The sequence below is a fragment of the Brienomyrus brachyistius genome, chromosome 17, assembly GCF_023856365.1.
Source record: "Brienomyrus brachyistius isolate T26 chromosome 17, BBRACH_0.4, whole genome shotgun sequence".
NCBI classification, from domain to species: domain Eukaryota; kingdom Metazoa; phylum Chordata; class Actinopteri; order Osteoglossiformes; family Mormyridae; genus Brienomyrus; species Brienomyrus brachyistius.
Genome location: NC_064549.1, coordinates 8,976,329 through 8,994,516, shown reverse-complemented (window position 1 = coordinate 8,994,516; position 18,188 = coordinate 8,976,329). Strand labels below are relative to the sequence as shown.

Genomic DNA, 18,188 nt, shown 5'->3' with positions numbered 1-18,188 from the left:
AATAATAGTAATATCTGAATAATAGTGATGTTACCATTAGAATCACAATGGTGACAGGTGTATTTAACTCCTCCTGGTACACAGGATTGATGGGCCCACCCTGGACAGCCTATCCATGAAGAGCTGGTGTGAGTGCAAGTGACCTCTCAATCAGCCAATAATAAAACGGTGGTTCTCAATTCCAGTCCTGGGGACCCACTGTGATTGGCTGATTTCACAAAAAGCCAAACCCACAGTGGCGCTCTATAGAACAGGATCCCCACCCCTGCTCTGTGCATTTCACCCAAATTCATTAAATTTCTAAAACTAAATTAAGTCCACAGAAATTTTCTCAAAAATGTGGACTAAGTTTTGGAAATCTGCTCTTCAGTTCTGTCAATGATGGTCGAATGTCTTCAAGTTCGAGTTACGAGAAATCTAGTTGTATTATTTTTACTGTAACCAACCTTTACGCTGCTTTTACATGCTAACATATTCCTTGCTTTTTTTACTTCCCGCCCCTCTTCCCCAGCACACTGCGATCAAGGGGGCCGCGTTGTTCATTTCCCAGCCCTGGTGTGACGCCGCCTTGGGGATTCCTTTGCTCAGCCTCCGATTGCAGCCCCGGTGCCCCAGTCATGACCGGCTGTGTTTCACTTTCTTTCATCCCGTGCCAGCTCCCTCAACCCTCTGCCAGCACATTGCTGTTCTCGAGACTTCAGGCCTCCCTGCAACTCATCATGTGAGCTTTCCCTTCCCAGGAGAGGCTGAAGAATGGGTGCAAGGGATCAGAAAGGGGGGCCTCACTGACATTGGAGCTGGAGACATCAGATAACAGGTACGGCCAAAGGCACCGACAGTCTTTTGTCATAGGAAAGCAGAAGGCATTTCTTAAGTCTTCAGCCACAGATTTGCTTGACGTTGCTGGCAGTTCATGGCGTGCAGTGTTTTGGTTCTCGGCGGGCGGGAAAGTCATGTGTGCTGGCCCAACAAGACATGCATTGGCCCCCTTTGACCACAAGGTGGTGTGAGAATTCTCATTCTAGTCTGCACCTTTACACACACGCTCTGATATACTAACACTTACAAACAAACTAGGGCTTGTGGTGTTAGTTTCATTTAATAATTGAAAATTAAAGTGTTAACTTCACTCTTACCTTGTCAGATTAGAATGTTATTCTGGGATGTTAAACCCTGGCAATTTTTACTCCATAATATTCTTCATTCCCAAAGGTTTTATTTATTGTGCTGTTTGCATTTTTAATGCAATTATTTCAAACTTGGCTGTTATACAAGTCTGTGCGAAAACTTGCGATAACTTTGAAGGGTGTATATTTTGAGAGCATAGTATTACCACCACATACGATACCTGATTATCTGATATTACTGGTATAGTCCAGCTGCAGAATACCCATTCAGCAATGTACTATGGATCAGCATCTCCATTACAATCTTGTTGAACAAATGGTCCTTGGATTGTACATGTTAATGAGTGTGGGAACATTGTGGATATAAGTTTCCATTAAGTGAGTAAATGCAGTGGAACTCCAGTCTTACAAAGCTGTCTGAGTAGGATAATGCATTTGGGCTCGCTGTCATGTACCTTACATTACATTATTTATGCTTGCATGCGCACTATAAATGAGTCTAAGAGCAATACACTTAACAGGTTAAAAGAATTTAGAGACCTTAAGAAAGATGTTTAACAAAATATTTTGGTGTTTAAGCTGTCTTGGAAATATTCTGATAAATCTGATCAACTCACAATTACACTTACACTGAATTTGAATTACCTTGAGGTGTAGCATAGAATAGCCATATATGAAACCAATTAGATGATATATAAGCGGAATTTGAAGACAGTCATTAAACTTATTGAACCACAAAACCCATCTCAGGGAGCAGCCGAAGAAAATGAACAAGATGTACAACCGGAACACATGTGAAACAGAGATGATAATATAAGTGTCTGTCTCCCCCTGGTGGTTTGAGAGGGTTGCAACATACAAATCCACTGATCCAGGTTCTAACTGTTTATCCTAGTCGGAGTCATTGGTAGCCTAGAACAGTGGTTCTCAAACTCTGTCCTCGGGACCCACTGCTCTGCTTGTTTTCCAGCTATCCCTGCCCCACACATTGCTGATTACCTGGATCAGGTGTGTTCAGTCAATCAGAAGCTGAAAGACAGTTGGGACTTGTGTGTGGGGCAGGAATAGCAGGAAAACAAGCAGGGCAGTGGGTCCCGAGGACCGAGTTTGAGAACCACTGGCCTAGAACCAGTACAGGGTACTGGGGTACACCCTGGATAGGATGCAGGTTTATTACGAGGCATATACAAGCACAATCATACTCCGCGGGGAATTCAGAGACACCAATCAACCTAACAGTATGTGTTTAGACTGTGGGAGATAAACTAAAGACACCCAAAAACACAGTGGAAAATGCTTATAGTGATCAACCACTTACATGGATCAAAAAGCTTGGGACAGAGTCATGCCTGTACAAATACTATTTAAATAGTTTGCTTGTATTAATGAAACAGCCCGCTTACAGTGTTGATTTTGGGTCTTTTTAAACATGACAACATATGGGGGGAAAAAAAACTGGTATTTTTTTTCCTTTACTTTGATCGCCCTACTTTGCCTTGCGGTAACCTGTCTGCTTCTGGCAGCTACCTGAGGCTAATGCGTCGTGCACAGAAAACATGACGGGAAAAAAGAAAGTAATTTTCTCTCAATGACAAATATAGATTCATCAAAGCTCATGATAAATCGCCACGAACGAGCCACTGAGATGCAGCAAACTACAATAAGCGCATTGAGACAATGTAACGCTGTGAAAAAGCGCTGTGTAAATAAAATTCTATTGAATATCGGTGTACAGCACTGTACTGTATTATAGCGTATTTGAATTAAACACCGTTATTTAATTTATATAGTAGGTCGACTGTAATTTTTGTATTTTGAAATCGTCAATAAAATTAAGTAAATAGCGTCGACATTGTCCGTTTAATTACCTTATATTCAAGTAATAAATATACAAATGTCAATTAGATAGCAGTATGCCTGAGACATAAAGAAGACAAAAAAAAATCGCCTGTAATGATTAAAGTGATCACTATAAACGGTCTCTACTGTAATAAGAACATACAAATTCTGCACACCCAGGTCTGGGGCAGGATTTTAACCCCCAACCCGAAGGTGTGAGGCAGATTATTGCTTATTTCTGTAAATTTAAGAAAGCCATATATTTCCTTGCTTTTCCAATTTTAAAATCATTTGACTGTGATGTCAGCATAGCCATTTAAAACCTTTAACTTAAACTGCAGATACACAATAATGTATATTTAGCCTTTCTTTGCTAGTACTTAATGTAATTGCAAACTGTGGCTCTGTAGCCAGTTAATGTACCTGGAAAAGCAGTTAACATTGCTGGGAGTGCAGCCAAGATCAACGAAGATCCGCTACAGGAAAGAAACGTGTAAAAATGCATTTTGCTGTGTGCGCGCTTCCTTGATTTTAAAACCATCCACATAAATTGTGTCAACGCCGCCGGCAGGGTTTCTGGGGGTAATCAGGCCTGGGAAACCCCCCCCCCCTCCCCCCCACCCAATGCTACAAAACAGCAAATGCAGCAAAAGAAACCTCCTGGTATGGTGCTGGTGGACAGTGGACCATTAATAACAAACCAAAGTCTTGTCATGTACCTCGTTGCGTCGTACGGTTTCTACATCCCTTTGTATTGTATTGTAAAGCTACTGCACAAAAACTGGGTTTTCAGAAAAATAACAAAACAGTGTATTTACTAGGAAGACCAAGGTCGGGTTTGACTTTCCGACATGAGCTCTACCTGGACAGCGATCTTCAGGCAGACCAGCCTGTGGTGGACAGGGGGACCCTCAGAGACCCCCGCCGATCACATGCGCCTATGTGCACCGTTGGCGTCTCCAGTCTCCCCTGGATTTCCACGGCCGCTCCACACCGCAGCTTATTTACCTCCGTCATTCTTCAGCCTCGTGCCGAGAGCAGCATGAGAGTAACAGAGTGCTGATGCGCTTGACTGAGGGCCAGAAGAAATGACAGGAGACGCGGGCTAATAGGAAAAACAGGGAGCGGTTACAGTCAGGCTGGCCAATTACTGTCAGCCGCACGTCTGTGGACTTGTGATGTCACAACGAGCGCATTAGGGATGACCTCCATGCACAGGGAAACGGCAAAGTAAAGAGCAGGAGACAGCGTCAATATTCTTTATTCGATACTCTTTACTCTTAACAGCATGGGAATAATCGATTGTCTAACCCAGAATAACTACTATATATAATTATTTGGTTTCACATGGATTGACTATAAAAAAGCCAGCATTTAAATGTCCAGTTACAAAGTAAAGGTGCTACCAGATGGAACAACCCCGTTTGGTTGTGTGAAGAGCATTTTTTGTGTTTCTCACCATCCCTAATTATTTTTCAGTCCCTTCACTTACTCATGATTGTGGGATGCAGCAAGTATTTCCGTGATGCCCTCAACGAATTTGTCAGTGGTGCTTTTTCATTAGTGTGTTTTAATGGTCCCTGTATGTGCTATAATGGTGAAAAAAAAGTATTCATTTTCCTTTATTTCACAATCCAAAATGACTAAAATTCAACAAAACAAACCATTATGGGAGGTAGAAGAGGTTCCACGTATATTGTATTAAACATATTAAGATTAAAGAAATTAAAGTGATTAGTTATATAAAATTTTAATCATGTTAATGATACGCGTCTATAAGGAGTATAGGATTAAGAAATGGCGTGTCTGAACCAATATATGCAACATCAACTGCTATGTCCAGTTGAGAGGACTGCTAAGATATTTTGTAAAACTCTGTACAATAAACGCAATATTTGCATTTTACCGCAATGGAGGTTTGCTGCAATGGTGTCTCATCGACCTCCGTGGCTCGCTGTTGCCGAATTCCTGACATCCGCTCCAATTCCTCTCCGAATCTCACGCTTCGAAAGGACGGTTTGTTGCACTCGCGCCAAGTGCAACAGCAACTCAGAGCACAACCAAAGTCACGGTACCTCCCTTGTGCTATTACCCGATTAGCGCTCTTCACTAACTTCTAACGTGCAGTAGCAACACAAGTACTGCTGTCTGCAATAACTGAAGCTTTTGTAACCAGTAGGTTCTTCATGCAACAGTTGTACCTTATCCTCTGATGTTATGAATGACAATTCAGTTCTGGTATCTCTGATGTGATTCGAATAAGTCGTTAACTAAAAGGCAAATGCTATGGTTAAATGAAGTCTGCATATATTATAGGATACAGGTGCTCAGAAGATGATTAAGGGCACTATTGGGGCACTTTCACTGCTGAGAGCATGATTCGTAACGGAGTCTCATATTCAGAAGACTTGGTCCCGCTCCACCTTTGTGATCGCCTCTCTTAGGGACCTCACTATCCACTGTGTGCAGAACTTATTTGAATAAGCTTTATAATCTGACCTTGGTGCAGCCTTCTGCAGGTGGGCACACTCATTAACGCCAAACTGAGACCTGCTAGGACTGATCTGGGGCTTTCAGGTCTTCTGAAGCAGCCTACAAGTCATAGGGCTCTCCATTACCCTTCAAGCAGTGGGGCATAGCCAGGATTTTTAAGGTAGTCTGGGAGATTCTACGCAGCAGTGAGAGGCATGTGTGCCAGGGACTGCTCACTATAGGCTGCCCTTGTGTTCGGCACAGCCGTCGCAGACACGCACCGGGTGGTCCCAGCCCCGTGACGGCACCATGCGGGTCTGGGCGGAGCAGCGGCTGCACACGCCCTGGCCACACGCGCGGCAGTGGTGCTTCGACATCTTGGCCGTGAAGGTGTTCCGGCAGTGGTGGCAATGCAGGATCTCGTGGTCAGGAACCCAGTAGTCAGGCCGCGCTACGCCCTTCACAAACCCTGCGGGGTGTGAAATGGGGTGAGACCTAATGCTGTTCACCAGGAAAAGCAGCTTGAAATATGTTTATAAAAAATAAGGTAGAGCCAGTCGATGGGGACAGACATTAAAAACCGCTCCCAGCATCATGGCTCCACAACAGGATTTTTGGTGCCATTTTATTGTTCTCTCTCCCAAGAGCGAAGGACCAAGCATGAGAAGTTCTGGCACCATTTCCAATTGAACACACAACCATCCTGATGTTCTTCCGCCCGTATTTCAAGATGGAACCTCTGTCATGAACGTCAAATGGAGTGGAACATGCTCATGCTCCAATAGCACTTTCTAAGAATGCCCAAAAATACGTCTTTGGGACCTGGATGATACCCCATGGTTCGATAAAGGGGAAGTTCACCCAAAAACTGGAAAAGGGTTTCATCATGGCAGAGAAGATCCCAGCTCCCTGGCGATATCTTCTGCGCAGTGATACGACTGCCGTTTGTAATTTGGTACAAGAAAATAGTTCCTACACTGAACTGCTCGCTACAAAGTCTGTGGATTATCATGAGTAACCAGGTCATGATTTCTGGTAAGAGACATTCCTGTTGAATGTCATTCAGTCCCATCATATGAGAGAAGGCCAACATTTCTACGGCCAATATCTCCAAAACTGGGCAGCTCCCAGCAGAAGAACCTAGACAACACTAAAGCCCCCCTAAAAAAGCTTTAGATAATGCACTAAAAAGCTCAATGACCTCTAAGTAAGTGACTTGTAAAATACCCTTAGTAAACCTAACCCCCAAAACCGAAACCACCAGACTTTTTGGACTACAATACTAAAACCAACTATACTTGCTTAGTTAACATGACTAATATAGAAATTTGTATTTTTATAGCAGACTGTCAAAATTTACTATACATAGAAGTTGAGTCATACTTGAGACTTAATGCAAAATAACTCCTACCCAGTGTAAAAATCCACATATTCATGGAGTAGTGCTTTTAAAGGTAGTGTGAAGAGACTATCTTGGACCCAAAATGTGACGTCATTCCCACCTAGCGGATAATCCACAGCATAGGTCACCATTTCCAGCGTGGACTGGGCCGCCTCTGTCACCCTCCGGGCCATCAGACCCCGTGGGTCCACCGACGTCACTGTGAAAGATAGGATCACAAGCCGGCCCATCAGATAATGCGCCTGACCGAGTACATGTTCCAGAACCGATACAGGCTTTACCCGGCTCTTCTGCCCCCCAGCAGGTCAGTGGGGTTGCTGGGATATTTACGTCACCTGTCCAACAGTCAGTTACCACTTTACAGGGTAATCATTCAAAATGGGCAGAGATCAGTCCAATGGGCATAGATGACAGAACATTACATACTACTGAAGACCAGTATGTGACAACAAGGATGTCATTCTTGCCCTGCCTCAAATATCAAGGACACACCATTTGCATCCTCATGAAACAAGACCAATCCCATGATTCACTGCACCCCAAGTTCGTTCTTTTGAGGCAAGTTCACAGGACCGGTCTTGGTATTGAGAAACGCCCCATTTTCCATTAACAAAAACCAGAAAATGAGTATGGACCTTCCCCTTTGCTCCTACCTTGGGTGGTGGTAGGTGCCCCCCCCTGGCGATGGCAGACTTCACAGACCCTGACGGGGGTGCTGCCCCAGCCTTTCTCCGGCACGGGCATGCGTCGGCTGGAGCACGCCTGGCAGAAGCCCTCGCCACACGCTCGGCAGTGGTGCTTCCGCTCGGCCTCATCGAACGGCTTTCTGCAGCTGTGACATTGCTGGGGATTAAAGGCGCAGTGTGAGCGCTGATGGTCGCACGCACACGCGCACTAGTGTTCCCGCGCAGTGTGCACGCACGCACACTGCTTTACATAGCGGGATCTGAAAGAGACACGCACCAAATCCCACAACCACACGTCTGCTCCCAAATACGCAAGTACTTTTAAATCTGCACACTACAAAAATAAAATGGCATGGCCCCCACACCCCAGTCATAACATGTCAGGAAACATTCCATCTTTGCAACACTAAAGATCCAGTGACATCTATTGTCATCTGAATATTTTAATATTCCATAATGATACAGTTATTCCAAGATTACATTTGTATACCGTTTTTTTCATTTTAGTCTACATTTACCTGTCTGCATTATGTATACTGTCCTTTTTAATGTAGTAACTTGTTTTATACCAAATGTATGTTTGGTCTGCACTCCACATACCTAGGTGCTGCATGCATGAGAATATCCCCCTGGATCGATAAAGTCTATCTAATCTCACCTAAAAAAGGTGTAAAATATTAATCTCCATTTGTTTAATTTTTGTATTACTATCGGGGGGGGGGGGGGGGGCTATCTGACATGCATTTCTGAGGCTGGACAATTAAAGTACACCAGTGGTAACACTGGACTTCTGGAGATGAAATAAGTAAAATCCCACTGTTTAACATCTTTCTACCTAGAATCAATCCCCCCCGAGAGGTAAGAAATAGGCCTGCAGTTATCTAGAATATTTTTCTATTTCTCTAGAATTATTCCGATACCTTATTGGTTCACATTTCACATCACTGCCTCGCACTTGTGTGAAATGACGCCAGGCCTTCGTTTTCACGCTTTCAGTTTTTAATGGTAAATGGACTGCATTTATATAGCGTTTTTCTACTCCTCCGAGTACTCAAAGCACTTTACATTCTATGCCTCGCATTCACCCATCCACACACTCATTCACACACCGGTGGCGGAGGCTGCCATGCAAGGTGCCAACCTGCTCACCGGGAGCAATTTGGGGTTCAGTGTCTTGCTCAAGGACACTTTGATGGGGTCAGGAGGAACCAGGACTCGAACCTGCAACCCTCTAGTTGCTGGACGATAGTGCTACCTCCTGCGCCTCCATCTTCCCCACCATCTTTTTAATCAATATGCCGCTAAGCGTCGCTACTGCCACACTGCAGCGGGAATTCACACTGAAAATGAAAAGTTCTGGAATTTCCCAAACTGTCCAAGTAACCATTACTGATTATTCAAATCTATGTTTCTATAGGAAACATTTTCTATGTTTTAATAGTAATTATTTGCATTTATCCTGAGTAGCTTAAATTTTATTGTGAAAAGAATATATCACTGAATTACCAATTCCAATAATTACCAATTTCCAAATCTGTCCTAAATCAATACAGCATTTACTATGGTTTCCCTCATATATTGCAATGTTCAGCTGAATGTTCAGCTCTTAATAACCATTTTATTTTAGTTTATTTTTTAATGATTCAAATTCAGATTAAGTACCAACACCTCCCAGGATATTATGACTATGTTGAGTCTGATTATCAGAATGATACATTTCTTTGTGTTTCATGTTTGTGCAACTATGAAGTTAATTAAAAATGTTTAAGGCGTGATATTAATATCTGAATGTGCTGGATTTTCTACATATTAATCATCATTCAACAGTGTAGAAATAATAATCAAATTATGCCGCCGTCAGCATAATTTGTAAGCAAGACGTGCATCTTCAATAAGACTAAGAAATGCGATCTTGTCTGGTGAGACATACATTTAGCAGCATATAGAGTCACGGGCAACAGAAACAAAGAACAGAAGAAGGAAAACTCACAATGATTTCAGCATTAGGTCTCCAGTAGGGCGGCGCCACTTGATCAGTGATCCAGGAGGTGACTGCCTTGGTGGGCCCGGTGCTGTACTCCGAAACAGTCTGGATAACGTAGTTCACGCCATCCAATACCCTCTGTGCCGCGTTCTGGTGGTCTGTCAGGAAGGCCTCGGTCTGAACATCAGGAAGAAGGAACAGTGATGTCATATCCTGCCCAAGGGTGGCGGAGTCGTTCATGCAACAACAGACAAATCAGTCAGGATCCCAAGCCCAGTGATACACCAGGCGGGGCTGAATATCCAGGCGAGAACCCTGACAGAGGACAACGAGGAGACGCTCACCCCCAGCCACACGTGCTTGACCTCGGGCCGCACTACACTGTTCTCTGGGTCCTGGTTGCCCATCCAGTACTGACGGCTGCGGTAGATGATCCCACAGCTGGCACATTCCAACACGTAGCTGAGCGAAAGCAAGACAAGGCAGCAGCTCTTTTTTAACTTACAGTGTAACATGTATCGGCTTGCATTAATATTAAACGGATCACTGCGCAACACCGACATCAACGTTTCCCCCCATTTTTGCAAACGTTTCCTCCCACGGATGAAAAAAGCCAGCAAATAAGCACACTGGCATCTGTAAAATGCCCATCGTTTGTGACTGTAGGTGCACGTGTGTCCATGTGCCCTGCAATACACTGGCATCCCGCCCGGGGTGTCCCCCGCCTTGTGCCCTGCAATACACTGGCATCCCGCCCGGGGTGTCCCCCGCCTCGTGCCCTGCGCTGCCTGGGATAGGCTCCAGGCTGACTGACTCTGCTGAGCACGCAGGATCAAAGAGGGATGAATGGATGGATAAACAGGTCACCTTCCTGCTACTCTTGGTCATTTTTAGTTAATTACCAAAAAAAATAAATGCACTCGTATCACCATATGTAAAGCAATCTCAGCGGATCAAAAGGTTTGGCGTGGGGACAATGTCACAGGAAGCGCGGGGGGGGGGGGGGGGGGGGGTACTACTGAAAAAAACAGATCACTGCTGTATGTGTTTTTGTATTATTAATACAGTCTAGTGATGGCATGTTTGTTTATTTCCATAGATAGAGAGCAAACGCTTAATTAAATTAAATAACATAGCCTGGTTATTTTTCAGTGATTTATAGCCACGTTTAGCAGTTGCAAAATTAAGTTCTCAATAGTCTGTCCATTTCCATTGCTTCACTCAACAACACAACAGCCTAACTGCACTGCGCACAGCCTGTGTGACTCAGCCTAACTGTACTGCGCACAGTCTAACTGTGCATGTGACTCAGATTAACTTAGTGGGTTTGTTGTGGGGAGTAAGTCTCTCCCGGTGTGTGACCCCAAGACTTATAAATCCATTAGCATATCAGGTAAAAAAAAAAAACACAAGGCAGACTGTCAGGGTTCGGCGGGTGCGGAAGGGCAGGTTGGCAGGCAGGAGGCAGGGACAAACGAGGCAGGTAGCCGCACGCCGGGAAAATGGAGATTTATTAAGGGGCAGGACAGACCAGAACAGAACAACAGCACTGACATCGACTAACATCATCTAACATCAATGACGGACAAAAGGCAGGGCAAGACGTGGACTCATATAGAGAAAAGACAGGGCGAAATAACAGGACACAGCAGGGCATAATCAGGGGGCGTGGCACACACGAGGATAATCAGGGGGCGTGGCACACACGAGGATAATCAGGGGGCGTGGCACACACGAGGATAATCAGGGGGCGTGGCACACACGAGGATAATCAGGGGGCGTGGCACACACGAGGATAATCAGGGGGCGTGGCACACACGAGGATAATCAGGGGGCGTGGCACACACGAGGATAATCAGGGGGCGTGGCACACACGAGGATAATCAGGGGGCGTGGCACACACGAGGATCGGACGAGCCGGATGACACAGATACATATCCATTCATAGTCAGTCTTCTATAATGGTAAAGTAATGGGTGTCATGTAACTGATATCGCAACTGATATCAATGCAGTGAATAAAGGGGGAGAAGTCCCCCCCCCCCCCCCGCTTTCTTGGTAAAAAAAACAGTTTCAGAAAGTTACCGCCAGTGTTGCTAGGTCGCCACGGTACACATAATACGGTAATCTTTACTGTTTTAACCCCATTCCAGTAACAGTAAAACAGGGTATATAAGAGGGTTTCGGTGTGTAAATGGGGTTGTCACCCCCACCTCACAAAATGGCCGCTCTCTTTACCTACCTCGTCTTTTTCTTATCCTTGGAAAATAGCTAAGCAAGCTGATTTTACTACAGCTTCATAAGGTCGTCTGCTAAATGGCAGTGTAATACAGCCTATTAGTGCCGTTAACCAGTTGAATTTCATAATACAACAAGGCCTGCTGAGAGCTCGGCTCCCCGTTCACTGGCAATTTGCAGCGCTTACCCCGACCACGCGTACTTGGCCAAGCCGATCCAGGGGCTGTCCGTAGAGGCAGAGGTCTTCGGGATGACAATCACCTCCCTGCCTCCCTCATAGCACCGCTAAAAAGGGCAAACAAGCGTGTGATCACAGAGTGCCTCGTCCAAAAGCACAGAGGACAGCGATGAAGCGCCCTGCACAATGACAGACAATAAAACCTTTTCAGGTTAATGCAGGAGCGCGTAAGCACTCCTGGGGATATAGATGGCATTCAACAGGCGCTGCAAATATCTTTCTGGAATTCCCCGCCAGATGCTCTCGGCCAGTGTAGCACACTCGCTGTGCACATAAGCTCACGCAGAGCTGTCAGTGAAGTGGCAGGCGAAGGCGCGGAGCAGCAGGCCGGACTCGAGCCCTCTGACCCCCTAGGATGGAGTCGGATCTCCTACCGACTCCGGTCTCCAGCACCGCCACTGTGCACCTACCTTGCAGATGAGCACTTTGTTGTTGTACTGGTGGGCGTACTGGCAAAGACCATCCCCCCTGTGGGGGATACCGTCCTTCAGATGGTTCATTCCATTCCTACAGCGAGTACTGGGGGGGGGGAACAACAATTAGCAAAAAAGCTGTTGTGCAAAACAACAACACTGTACCAGAACGGAAACAAAATTATGTAGCTTTTAATTATTCGGCTAATTAATTAGCGTGTAATGCCTTGAACCTTTGGAATACTGCATTACAATACCCTGTATTGTCTCAGTGGTATATTTCCCTGTATGTTATTCCCTCCAAGACTACACTGTGCAGAACGCCATCTGATATTGCCCTGAGAATACGACCCATATTAGGAAGTCCCAGTTCGGAACTGTTACATAAAACCAAGCCGGCATGGTTTTAAAGAGTTGCTGACATTTGTCACTTTTTAGAAAAAAACAATCAAGTAGTTACCGCCCCCCCCACGGCTGTGCTGTGCGCCTCGCTAATTGTGCTCCTGTGCTTTTTAATGGAACTTTTAATGATGTCTCAAATGCTAACCCACTAACTTGAGGTTAGGTATTAGTTATAATTCTGAACCAAACCACACTTTCGGTAAATCCAGTATCAACCGAACCAAGGGGAGACCCATCGCTGAATATCTTACAGGTAATCCTTAGGCCTAAGCACATCAGCTGTTGAGGATGCTGTTGTCTGCTTATGACTGTGATACTGAGATGCTGAGTGGAGCAGCAGAGATTCAGTGCTGCGATCTGTAACATGGCATTTGCTCACATGTTTATCAGTACATGCCAATCCAAAAGTACATCACAGGAAGACAAAGGCAGGCTTTGTGGCAAGCTCACCTACAGCATGTTCACCAACAGAGCTACTCATGAAATATGTCACCCCCACCTAATTGAACCGATGGAGAGCTTACATCCTTAAGGAATTTCTGACGAGCGGATGCTTGCCGTCGTGTGAATTCAAGCCGCGATCGAGCTGCGCTGCAATGCCGACGTCTGCATGCTGCAAGAAGCCGTCTGTTCGTGCTACCAGAGACCCTTCCGACTTACCCGCAACTGAGGCACTCGGAGGAGCATGTGAAATATTCATCTGGGAAGAACGAGTAGATGTTGACTTTGTCGTCCGAGATCTCTCCGCAGAACCTGTCGCTCAAGGCCTGGGAGGGAAAGGATGAGGCAGAGAGAAGAAATATTTTGCCAGCCATACTGGGGCCCATAAATGCAGCATCTACATCTGAGGACCTGCATTATATGCTGGGCTGACATCCCCATAATGGCTAATCATCAATTAGCTTTCACTCTTAATATCCGAGTTACGACTGACAGTGCATTCTAACTAGCACAAATCAACAGCGTTACAATAATGCATTTTGATCTTTTTAAATGCACATAAACATTTATAAGCCTCTCTGTGAGAGTTCGGCAGCATATACACGACGCGGATGGCAGTACACTTCCCATGGTTATAGCCTGAATAATCTAAAACCTGAACAGCCTTAATTTGATTCAAGGGTGCAGCATATCTAGTAAAATGATAAAAATATTTCCTTTCTTGTCTGTTTCATGTCAAGTCATTAAATTAGACTACAGCAGTCCAACCAATCTGTTAGCACCTTAAAGGAATTGCTTTCCTTTTTTAATAGTCACCCATCCACTTTCCTAGCACTTGATGATAAACTCTGGTGAAGATCAGATGCACTGTCAATCATTCTTTTGTTAATTTCACAGGAACTATTCTGGATGTTTAGAGACTGACAAACGAACCAGTGAATAATGGGATTGTGCTCCTTGTTCTTGTGTGTCATTACTGCACACCTAATACCTTTATAAAGGGAAACTCAATACAGCGATCAGGAATATACGCAGGGCATATGAACACAGATGTACCCCGTAGCGCGGGCACACCCACCTGCAGGGCGCTGTACACGACGGCAGGCCGCCGCGGCGAGCGGCTGGCCGTGTTCTTCACTTGCTGACGGACGGTGCACTGCAGCTGCAGGTAGTCGGTGGGCGGGGCCACGGTCTGGGTGCCCACGTACTGCACCGAGCTGAAGGCGTCCGTGCACAGGCTCAAGTCGTGAAACCGCTTCTGCAGCAGCATCTCAGCCTCCCCGGAGACACTGCTGTCTGCAAAGTGACAGAGAGACACACTTACTCTGGTCTCCTAGGCACCCTAGAAAGGGGGGCGGGGGGGGGACATGGTTAATGGGGCTTCCTAGGCCCCTGGGGGGAGGGGGGTGCGAGTATAGATACCATGGTTCCCTAGTCCCCCAGGAATGGGCAGGGGAAACTGTTAGTGGGGATTCCTGGGGGGGGGACATGGATACCATGGTTCCCCAGGCCCCCTGAGAGGGGGGGACACACACACATAGTTACTGTGGTTCCCAAGGCCCCATAGAAATGAGGGGAAGGGGGACACCGTTACTGCGGCGGCTCCCTAAACCCCTGGGGGGGTGGGTACAGAAACTGTGGTTCCTGATGCCTCCTGGTGGGGGGACGCTGTGGTGCCTTAGCCTCCTGGTGGGGGGATGCTGTGGTTCCTGATGCCTCCTGGTGGGGGGATGCTGTGGTGCCTTAGCCTCCTGGTGGGGGGATGCTGTGGTGCCTTAGCCTCCTGGTGGGGGGATGCTGTGGTTCCTGATGCCTCCTGGTGGGGGGATGCTGTGGTGCCTTAGCCTCCACTCTCCCATTGTAACTCATAAGGAATTCCTCATAACCCGACTGACACAGAAGGCTGAGGCTTTTCGGTGATACGGGCAGGATATGGCAGCAAGTCCCATGCCAGTTGTGCCCCGAGTGCCACTCGAGTGCCACTCCACTCACCTTAGACAGTAATCACACCCCCCACATGCACACAGGCACCCAAAAGTGTCTAAGGTGTGACAGATTTATAAAATTAACTTCGGAACACGTAGCAATAAAAGCTTATTCAAAAAAATCAGACACACATTTTTTGAGGTATCAAGGGCCAAATGATTAGTAATAATAATGAAAAGAATAATACTTGATTTTTACAGATTTTTATAGTGCTTTTCAAAAGCACAAAGAAACGCTTACAATATGTGAGGGGGAGAGAGAGAGTACAGCACAGCTAGGTATTAATAAACACAAAAAAACAAGCAAACAAATCAAGAAAACAAAGCGTACAAGTTCACAGTAGTAAACGATGTAGGCGCAAGCTGACAGGGTCTGCGACCCTGGCGATTCACGTACTGTGACCGAGCAGCCGGGTGCGGGACGTCTCCTGGAACACGATGACGGCGGGACCCAGGCTGGAGAGGGGCACCTCCAGTCCGCAGCGCGTGGACAGGGCGCGCAGCTCAGGGGTGAAATGGCGCAGATAGGCCTCTGAGGCACTGCCCAGGAAGTGGAACATGTCGTTGTGTAGCCGCTCGGCCCGCGTGCGGTACACCACCACGTCCGACACGGCCAGCACCTTCAGCAACAGCCGCATGCGCTGGTTCTGGTTGCTGGAGGCTCCCAAGAGACCCTCTGTGTCCAGGGCCACAATGCCCATGGCCGGATCGAAGGCCGCCCATACCCCGACAGTGCAAGAGGTCTGCTGGGCTGACGTCTTGAACACCTCCTCGCCACCAAACAAGACATGGTTGAGGGTGTGTGATTTCCCGTCGCCGGTGTTGCCGAAGATGGAAAGTACCTTGACGCCTGTGACCTCACGGCAGTCTAACTTCCGAAGGAACTCCCCCTCACTGCGAACCTGCAGGTCAATAGGGAAAATAGATAATACCATGCAGACGTAATAGGCAAAAGAAAGTGATGTTTCAATTATCTACATGTTGGTGTAAATCAGGGTACACACCAAGCAAAAGACTAGCACCAATCAAGATCAAGGAGTGGTCAGCACTCATTGGCTGATGTTGACTCCTGTCAATTGTGAAAATTTGCACCAGAACACACCTACATGACTAGAGGCAACAGTTGACATTGGGCGACTAGCTCAGACACCAATGCTAAATCGGCCAAAACAGCACCAATGGTGACTGTGTCTGACCGTTTGTGTTTATGGTTTAAGTTAAAGACATTTTTTTTACTCATTTAAATACGTGGAATGGCTGAGGTGTCCTGAGAAGAGGTTTGGGAACTGAATCCAAACAAGTATAAGTAACTTTTTGTTAAATTCTTGTTAGTTTTACTAACTTGCAACTACTACCCAGATAAATAGCTTTAAATATTGAAAGTGCTATATATAATTTTTATTATTATTATTATTATTTTCCTCTAGGAGGTGCAGTGGGGAAGAATGGATTATCAAACATCATCGGCCTATCAAACTACATTTTCTTAAAATATTCTTTAATCCTTCAGGCCTCCTAAATGCTGTGTACTTATGCACTAAATCGAAGTTTCTGGAGGCGAAAAAGCTTTCTTCAAAAAGGCCGCAATAAGTAAAGAAAAAAAAATCTCGTGTAGTCATCTTATATAGATTAGCTTTTATTGATCATGGCGAAATCACCTGACTAATTTTAAACGCAATTTGAAATTTTGCTCCCTTACTCACATTTGGAAAATGAGAGCATTACTGGATATTCTTGAAGTGGAATTTATTCCCAAAGCACGTTTAAACTCATAAAAGGCTTATGACAGTAATATATGTTTCTAAAATGTGACAAAGAACGGCGACAAGTTCAGTTCCTTAAGATGCGTACCTGACATTTTTCCCGACAGCAAAGCGAAAGCTCAGCCTGAACCTTTAAATATATAACCAGCCACTTCGCGTTTAGCTACCCAGACGGTTACTTTATTTTATTCACTATTCAAACGTGTATATGGCCACTCTATTGCGAAAAGTAGTTACATTTATTAAACAAAAAGCCGAAAGTTATTACTCGGTTCAGCACGGTAATCGGCGCTGTTAGCCAGCTAGCTAACAAAGCCGCTCGCTTCCTCACCGCCAGCCATCAACACAATCATCTTAGATGAAGATATACGCAGTTATTATAACTTTTAAGCATAAATTCAACATTAGACAGTCAACATGTCCGGAAAGTTTGAGAGTGTTGAGTTAACTAGGTGACCTTCGTGTGCTGCACGAACTTGTCAGGAAGTTTAACTTTTGTTTTTGGTTTACCTGCAGATTTTCATGCTCGTCCACCAAAAGGAAACTCCGTTCGCTGCCTTCGCTATGCCCTCCACCTCCTACTTCTTCTCCTTCCTTCGGGTCACTAAGGGACACTTCGTCCATCTCTTTCAGCAGCAGGTCCGACATGTTTCACTTCACACCATAGCTGACCAGCAGCCCGCCTAATACCGCCTAAAAGATCACGCTAAGGCCACTGACAACCCGGGCGACAGCAATAACAACCCGCCAGCACGGTTTCCATGATTATCTCCCATCAACCCTCGCAGCAGGAACAAAACATTAGACGTCGCGAATTGTTAATCGCCGTGCACGCGCAGCGCGCGGCGACTCGCGGGGGAGTGGCGCCACCGGGCGGCTGCTGGCAAAATGACACTCTGACGAGCGCAGATAAACTCCGCGTCATGGAGACGCTGTCCACACCGGGTACCCTGATAAACTTCTGGCGCATCATTTAGCGATAAACATTCCGCACTATTTTCTTACAGAGGTATTTCACGTAACTTGTTAACAATTAAAAAATTTGCAACCAGTAATTGTTATTTATGCATTGGTGGTCCTAGCCTATTTCAACGGGGGCGGGGGGGCAGACTGCGGCCGGTTGTTTAGTTGGGGGGGGGGGGGGGGGTGGGGAGGGTCAGATGCATTTGACCTTAATGTCCTCCAAGTATTGCTTACAC

At 45.9% G+C, this 18,188-nt stretch overlaps 1 protein-coding gene across 1 annotated transcript; it reads right to left on the bottom strand.

Annotated features, from left to right (window-relative positions):
• Window positions 1-4,211: 4,211 nt before the first annotated feature.
• Window positions 4,212-17,814, bottom strand: si:ch211-11n16.2 (zinc finger FYVE domain-containing protein 1). The gene is made up of 11 exons (XM_048981037.1): window positions 17,506-17,814; window positions 15,624-16,134; window positions 14,320-14,537; window positions 13,461-13,567; window positions 12,396-12,504; window positions 11,935-12,032; window positions 9,855-9,972; window positions 9,517-9,687; window positions 7,494-7,683; window positions 6,941-7,039; window positions 4,212-5,907 (listed from the first exon to the last, which is right to left on the bottom strand). Exons 1-11 carry the CDS (start codon window positions 17,635-17,637, stop codon window positions 5,675-5,677), a joined length of 1,986 nt encoding a protein of 661 aa, XP_048836994.1. The 5' UTR covers window positions 17,638-17,814; the 3' UTR covers window positions 4,212-5,674.
• Window positions 17,815-18,188: the final 374 nt, after the last annotated feature.